The following is an 8,592-nucleotide window of genomic DNA, read 5'->3' as shown; positions in this document are numbered from 1 at the left end:
GACCAGCCAGATGACTTCCACTTTTCCTCATCTTCCTCTCTCTCTCTCTCTCTCTTTCTCCTTACTACTACTACTGCTACTACTACTACTACTACTATTACTACTACTATTACTACTATTACTACCACTACTACTACTACTACTATTACTACTATTACTACTACTACTACTACTACCACTACCACTACTACTACTACTACTATTACTACTACTACTACCACTACTACTACTACTACTACTACCACTACCACTACTACTACTACTACTATAACTACTACTACTACTACTACTACTATTACTACTACTATTACTACTACTACTACTACTACTACCGCTACTACTACTACTACCGCTACTACTATTACTACTACTACTACTATTACTACTACTACTACTACCGCTACTACTATTACTACTACTAATAATAATAATCATAATCAGGGGTAGGAGTAGGGGCTCAGGAGGTAGAGCGGGTCGCAGGGTTGGCGGTTGGAATCCCGGCTCCTCCTGTCCACATGCTGAAGTCCCCTCGGGCAAAGACACCGAACCCCAAATTGCTCCCAACGAGCAGGCTAGCACCTCGCACGGCAGCTGCCGCCACCGGTGTGTGAACGCGCGTGTGAACGGGTGAACGAGAAGCCTTCATTGTAAAGCGCTTCGGTTAAAAGCGCTTGTATAAGTACGGTCCATGTGCCATCCATTTACCATTTAGGGGCTGGGGCCGTTCAGACGCCAGTTCCTCTCCCTGTCAGAGGCACTTCCTGTGTCCCGGGTCACTTCCTCCCCCCACACCCACCCCCACGCTCCTCTCTCCCACTGATCTCACCACCACCTACCTTGTGTGTTCTGTTACCCCACCCCCCCCGGCCCCCCCCAGGTCATCTTCCTCTCACTGCTGTTTCCAATAGACAGACATTCCCGGGATGCCAGGGCCAGACAGTTTGAAAGGGTGCGGAGGGGTTTGGTGGTGGGGGGCGGGGGATGGATGTGGGGTGGGTGTCAGATCAGAGCGTGGCGATGATAGGAGGGCTTGCCCCCCATTCACTAACCCCCCTCCCCCCGCGCCTCCCTCTCACTCCCCCGGTCTTTCATGTCAGCCGGCAGCTTGACGTTTCCCTACTGACCCCGGTAACAATGTCTCCCACACTGCAGAGCTCCCCTCCTCTCTCTCCTTCTCTTCTCCTCCTCTCCCCTCCTCTCTCCTCCTCCTCTCCCCACCCCCTTTCCCCTTCTCACTTTCTAATAGAATAGTTTTATCGTTAAATACGAAACAATTCTGTCGGACAAGTGAAATATGAAACAGTCCAGACGGACAGAGTGACAGATAGAGAGAGAGGCAGAGTGATTGTGTGATGCGTCAGAGCAGAGGAGAGTAGAACGCCTCCCCCGAGTGTGATGGCTGTCCTGATGCAGCCTGGGAAGCGTGTCATTGTTCCCCTGTTGAGATTCGGGACAGGGGAGGACAGCAAAGATAAGCGCTATCATCTTGCATCACACACACACACACACGCGCACACACACACACACACACACACACACAGAGCTGGGGAAAGCTAGGGTCCAGCCTTGACTGAGACTTGAGTTTATGGCAGAACCTTAGGGAAAAAAGTTGTGAAATTTGGCTCAAAGATCGGACACAGAACCATGACTATCGTCACCAAGTCCCATGACAACACCTCGAGAACTCTAGCGCCACCAACATGTCAACAATTTCCATTAATGAGGTACCATTGGATTCCTCGTCTCAATCCAAGTTCAACGTAGCCTATGGCATCATTTTCCGCCATATCGCACAAATTTAAATAAGGATTTTCCGTTACCATAATATAAATAAGGATTTTACGTTACCATCATATTACATTCTAATATTTTACCCGCTGTATTGACTTTGTCTAGAAGGTCGCTCGGATTGACCACATGTTGCTGATGTCATGGCCCCCGTATTGCTATTCCAAGCTATATTTAATACTGTCCATTTGTACTATTAACTCTGGAGGTGACCTATGATTGATGCTGATCTCACTGATTGATCAAATTGATTGACAGAGCTCATGTCCTCTGTTGTTGCCATAGTGAGGGACAGACGCACACACACACACACACACACACACAGCAGAGATTGCTGTTGGTTGACCTTCCGCAAAGGCAATCATCTGTGAGCTGGATTGTGTGTGTGTGTGTGTGTCTGTACTTTTACTTTTAGAATAGGGTCAAGTACTGGTTGAACTCAGGAGATGAGAGGAGGAGGGGAGAGGAGGAGAGGAGAGGTGGAGAGAAGGAAAGGAGGCGAGGGTTGCTGTCTTAATTCCAAACCCTTTCTATGCCCCCTCTCCCTCTCTCACTAACTACATCAACTAAGCAAATATCCGGGTGACCACCTGTGTCTTTGGGTCGTCTTCTTCTTCTTCTTCTTGTTCTTCTTCTCCTCCTCCTTCTTATTCTTCTTCTTGTTCTTCTTCTCCTCCTCCTCCTTCTTCTCCTTGTTCTTCCTCTCCTCCTCCTCCTTCTTCTCCTCCTTCTCCTCCTTCTTCTTCTCCTCCTCATTCTTCTTCTTCCACTTATTCTCCTCCTCCTCCTTCTTCTTCTCCTCCTTCTTCTTCTTCTTCAGTCATGTTTATGCCTGTTGTCCTGTGTTTAATTTGGTTGATTCTTTGTATGCATTTTAATGTGTGAACCACTTTAGAGTTTTCTGTGCTAAATAAAATGTGCATACTTACTTCTTCTTATTATTATTATTATTATGACTATTTTCTAAAAGCATTGAGCCTTTGAGAAGGTAAAGTGACAGATATCTGTTTGTCCCTGTCTCTCCAGCGCCCCCTAGGGAGCCCAGCGTGACGTGCCGGTCGAACACCTACCCCAAAGGCTTCTACTGCAGCTGGCACCTGCAGCAGCCCACCTCCATACCCACCGACTTCCTGGTTACCGTCCAGTAAGCATCTGACGTGTGTGTGTGTGTGTGTGTGTGTGTAACAGGGACATAAGCACACCCGCAGTGGAGAAGAAAGAGAGAAAGATTACAAAACGGGGAGAGAATGAAAGATGAGGGCGCCAGGGGGGAGAGAGAGAGAGAGGCGGGAGAGAGAAGGAGAGAGAGAGAGGGAGAGAGAAGGAGAGAAAGAGAGGAAGAGAGAAGGAGAGAGAAGGAGAGAGAAGGAGAGAGAGAGAGGGAGAGAGAGAGGGAGAGAGAAGGAGAGAGAGAGAGGGAGAGAGAGAGGGGGGGGAAGGAGAGAGAGAGAGGGAGAGAGAAGGAGAGGGAGAGAGAAGGAGAGAGAGAGAGAAGGAGAGAGAGAGAGAGAGAGAAAGAGGGAGAGAGAGAGAGGGGGAGAGAAATAGAGAGCTGGCTTCTCCTCTCCCTGTCTCCCCCAGTACCTCTGCCCCCCCCAGAACCCCCCCCCCCCCCCCCCCCACACACACACCTTAATAAGTTATCAGAACGAGTATTTACAACACACAGCAGAGGTCGCAGCCACTGTCCAATCCCTGTCCAATGACCCCTAAATGATTACAGATCAGCACCCGCATGCTGATCTCTAGAATAATCAGCAGTCCTACTTTAGTACCCCCGTCGTCTTTGTGTGTGTGTTTTGTGTGTGTGTTTTTGTGTGTGTGTGTGTGTGTTTTTGTGTGCGCGTGTCTCCAGATCCGTCCACCAGCATGTTTAGTGTGTGTGTGTGTGTGTTTTTGTGTGCGTGTGTGTTTCCACCAGCATGTTTAGTGTGTGTGTGTGTGTGTGTTTGTGTGCGTGTGTGTGTTTGTGTGCGTGTGTCTCCACCAGCATGTTTAGTGTGTGTGTGTGTGTGTGTGTGTGTTTTTGTGTGCGTGTGTCTCCACCAGCATGTTTAGTGTGTGTGTGTGTGTGTGTGTGTGTGTGTTGTGTGTGTGTTTTTGTGTGCGCGTGTGTCTCCACCAGCATGTTTAGTGTGTGTTTAGCATTTAACTGGGGTTGTGTCTGAAGGGCAGGGGATGGATGAGAGAGGAGGAGAAGGGATGAGGGATGAGGAGGAGGAATAGGAGGAGGGGGGGGGGGGATGCAGCTGTTGTCCTCAGGACAGACGTCCTCCCCGGGGGGCTAGCCTGAGGACCACAGACCCCGCTGGACCAGAGGACAGACACCTAAAAATCTCTCTCGAACCCTCGACTCCGCCCCCCCCCACACTCCGCCCCCTACAGGCATAACCAGAAGTCTCTGGAGGTGCAGCGGGATGCGGTCCATAAGAACCGCTGCCATGTGCGTTTCCCCGAGGTCTTCTCCAGCTTCCCGTATCGGGTCAACGTCACGGCCGTCAACGCGCTGGGACGCAACTCCACCACCATCAGCTTTGAGGAGTCCAACATAGGTAGGGACATCGCCACGACGTCACCAAGATCACCTCAACACACCACAATGTCACCACAACAAACCACCACATCACCTCAACATCACTAAAACATCACTACAATATCACCTCAACACCACCACAATATCACCACGGCATGACTACAACATCACCTCAACACCACCACAATATCACCACGGCATGACTACAACATCACCTCAAAACCAAAACAATATCACCACAGCATGACTACATCACCTCAACACCACCACAATATCACCACAGCATGACTACAACATCACCTGAACATCACTTCAACATCACCTCAATATCACCTCAACATCACCTCAATATCACATCCACATCACCACAGCATGACTACAACATCACTACAACACCACCACGGCATGACTACAACATCACCTGACTACAACATCACCTCAACACCACCACAATATCACCACGGCATGACTCCAACACTGCAACATCACCACAACATCACCTGAACATTACCTGAACATCACCTGAACAACATCACCTGAACATCACCACATCACCTCAATATCACATCAACATCACCTGAACATCACCTAAACATCACATCAACATCACCTGAACATCACCACAACATTGCCCCAAGAGAAGAGGGAGAAAGAGAGGGAGGGAGGGACGTGTTTACATGCTTCAGTAGTCATTATACCGTTCATGCTAGTTCTCACACACACACACACGCACAGCTTGACCCCTGACCCCTGACCTGTCTGTGTCCCCGCAGTGAAACCCGATCCCCCCGAGCGCGTTGTGGCCACGCCCATCCCTAACAACCTGAAGCGTCTGGAGGTCACATGGTCCAGCCCGTCGACCTGGCCCGACGTGGACAGCTTCCCCCTCAAGTACTTCCTGCGCTACAGACCTCTCATCCGAGACCAGTGGCAACACGTGAGTACACACCTGTGTGTGTGTGTGTGTGTGTGTGTGTGTGTGTCCCTGATCTAACGTTGAGAGGAAGCCTGAGATCCCTGAACAGTGCGAGCCCTGGGAACATCAGAGAGCTGGGCATGCTGGGAGATGGAATGTTCCGGGCCTGCCTGTCACCGCCCCGGCCTCCCAGACGGCCTGTCAACGCAGCTTCAGACATGACAGGAATACCCAATCGCATGCTAATGATATGCTAATTGCTGGCAGCCCTGGGATCAGTCTGTGAAACATCATTATTTTAACGTATGTGTCACAGAACACCATTATATCAGAGTCACGTGTGTGTGTGTGTGTGTGTGTGTGTGTGTGAGTGTGTGTGTATCTGTACATCAGCATGAGTGTCTGAAAGCTGATCTATCCCCTCTGTCTGGGTTCTAATGGGAACCATGTGTCTCACCTCTGTAGAGACAGAACTACTGACCAGCTACAGAGAGACAGTCAGACAGACAGGCAGGCAGACAGACAGACAGACAGACAGAAAGAAAGAAAGGACATGCTTGCTCACACCCACACACGCTTGCTCGCTCTCTCTCTCTCTCTCACACACACATACACACACACACACACACTCGCACACACGCACACATACAAACACACAAAACTTTAACAAAAACACGCTGGCTCTCATTCTCTGTCACCCACACCCACAACACACCTAAAACACGCTCACACACATACCTAAACACACACACCTAAATATACACACACACACACCAAAACATAAACACACGCACCTAAACATATACAGACAAAAAGAAAAGGAGAAACAGATGGGCTGTTTCTCAATACCAAGTACGCGAAGTTCGGAGTTGTGTAGCTAGTTCGTACTTGGTAAGTTCGGAGTTGTGTAGCTAGTTCGTACTTGGTAAGTTCGGAGTTGTGTAGCTACATCCTACTTGATAGTTCGGAGTTGTGTAGCTAGTTCCTACTTGGTAAGTTCGGAGTTGTGTAGCTAGTTCGTACTTGGTAAGTTCGGAGTTGTGTAGCTAGTTCGTACTTGGTAAGTTCGGAGTTGTGTAGCTAGTTCGTACTTGGTAAGTTCAGAGTTGTGTAGCTAGTTCGTCTTTGGTAAGTTCAGAGTTGTGTAGCTAGTTTGTACTTGGTAAGTTCGGAGTTGTGTAGCTAGTTCGTACTAGTTCGTACTTCGTAAGTTCGGAGTTGTGTAGCTAGTTCGTACTTGGTAAGTTCGGAGTTGTGTAGCTACTTCCTACTTGATAGTTCGGAGTTGTGTAGCTAGTTCCTACTTGGTAAGTTCGGGGTTGTGTAGCTAGTTCGTACTTGGTAAGTTCGGAGTTGTGTAGCTAGTTTGTACTTGGTAAGTTCAGAGTTGTGTAGCTAGTTCGTCTTTGGTAAGTTCAGAGTTGTGTAGCTAGTTCGTACTTGGTAAGTTCAGAGTTGTGTAGCTAGTTTGTACTTGGTAAGTTCGGAGTTGTGTAGCTAGTTCGTACTAGTTCGTACTTCGTAAGTTCGGAGTTGTGTAGCTAGTTCGTACTTGGTAAGTTCGGAGTTGTGTAGCTAGTTCGTACTTGGTAAGTTCAGAGTTGTGTAGCTAGTTCGTACTTGGTAAGTTCGGAGTTGTGTAGCTAGTTCGTACTTGGTAAGTTCGGAGTTGTGTAGCTAGTTCGTACTTGGTAAGTTCAGAGTTGTGTAGCTAGTTCGTCTTTGGTAAGTTCAGAGTTGTGTAGCTAGTTCGTACTTGGTAAGTTCGGAGTTGTGTAGCTAGTTCGTACTTGGTAAGTTCGGAGTTGTGTAGCTAGTTCGTACTTGGTAAGTTTGACTCGGGAGTACGAACACCCAAGTACGGGAGGATGCAGGACGGTCATTCTGCAATTGGAACAGCTGCGCGTCCTTGATGACGTCACCATCTCAACTTGTCTTGGCTGTAATGTACATTTGCATTTACAATAAAGCGAAATATGATAAAACACAACCCTGACCCTTTCCGTCGTTTTAAGAATATTAAAAACTATTAACTGTTCCAAGATCTGTAACCCTACATTTAAATAGCCAGTGGCACGAAAATTTGTTGAAGGTTGTTGTTAACGTGAGGCTGTGAGGAGAAAAAAAAAACTGGAACAATTTTGCAAAATCTGTGGAGAAATTAGTAAAAATATAAAAACAGACAAATACAAAACACAATATAAAGTGTAAGTTAACATTCAATACAATAAACGAACACAACACGATTAGGGATGTACCTGTATGGCCTAACAAGCCTCAAAAGCTACTGAAAACAAGTGATTCTTCAACTGTGACTTGAAAACATCTAGGGTCTGGGCGGAACTAATTTGCAGTGGCAGACTGTTCCACAGCTTGGGGGCCACCACCGAAAAAGCTCGGTCGCCTTCCCAAGGGTCTACAAGGGAGTCAAGAGTATTAACACGGCTTCCAGCCAATCAGAATCAAGAAGCAGAACTAACCGTTGTATAATTAAGCAATAAACCATGAGAGGCCGTGTGTTATAGTGAATTTATAACAGCTAGAGGGCGTTGTTAGACGATGAAGCGAAGCGGAGTGCCTAAAACCCCCCTAGCTGTTATAAAATCACTATAACACACGGCCTTGAGTGGTTTATTGCTTTTATACAACGGTTACTACAGCTATTACTGTAAAATAAAACATATTTTAACATTTATTCAAAACGAAGCATCATTCCCTCAATTCGCAGCAGTTTGTTGGCCTACTCGTGAATAAATATTAGGGTGTGTGAATGTTTTTACAAATAAGTCGACGTCTGTCCAAGAGATGAATAGGACTATTTTAAACCTCACAGCAGATATGGGCAAACATGATTTAGGCCTATTATCAGATCCGTATAATCACTGAACAACAAATTGGTTTGTTCGAGTCAATGATCAAAAATGATGATTTTCTAATTCAATTTCTCTAATTCATAAGCGAAAGAATGTAGGGAATTTGTTTAGAAAGAAGGTGCACTTGTGCTATTCTGGCGAGTAGAGTGGTACTACTGTCGCTTTGGATAAAGCCAGTCCTGCTTGAGAACTTGCTGGCTAGCATAATTTAAGCATAACAAGGGGAATATGCACCAGCCATGTATTGCAAACGGAGATGGAAATTGATTTGTTGGTTACAGTAGGCTAGATCTTAGAGGGGGCTTGGGAGTTTGCCCAACCCGTCTACATGTGTTTTGTGGACTTGGAGAAGGCTTACGACCGGGTCCCTCGAGAGGTCTTGTGGAGGGTTATGCGGGAGTATGGGGTGAGGGGGTCCCTACTTAGGGCCATCCAATCCCTGTACACCCAGAGCGAGAGCTGTGTCCGTGTCCTCGGCAGTA

General features: G+C 47.4%; 1 protein-coding gene across 1 annotated transcript in view; it reads left to right on the top strand.

Moving 5' to 3' along the window:
- The window catches only part of cntfr (ciliary neurotrophic factor receptor), a gene marked incomplete at both ends in the record, with an annotated part of 56,965 nt that overhangs the window by 24,328 nt on the left and 24,045 nt on the right, over nucleotides 1–8,592 (top strand). Inside the window, 3 exons of the mRNA XM_084460144.1 lie at nucleotides 2,789–2,932; nucleotides 4,174–4,340; nucleotides 5,095–5,258. Of these exons, the coding sequence (XP_084316270.1) occupies nucleotides 2,789–2,932; nucleotides 4,174–4,340; nucleotides 5,095–5,258 (475 nt within the window). The remainder of the gene's footprint in view (nucleotides 1–2,788; nucleotides 2,933–4,173; nucleotides 4,341–5,094; nucleotides 5,259–8,592) is intronic.

Source organism: Borostomias antarcticus (genome assembly GCF_949987555.1).
Source record: "Borostomias antarcticus genome assembly, chromosome: 30".
In the NCBI taxonomy this organism is placed as follows: domain Eukaryota; kingdom Metazoa; phylum Chordata; class Actinopteri; order Stomiiformes; family Stomiidae; genus Borostomias; species Borostomias antarcticus.
The sequence above is the reverse complement of the archived record's forward strand: the minus strand, read 5'-3'. Positions and strand labels throughout refer to the sequence as shown.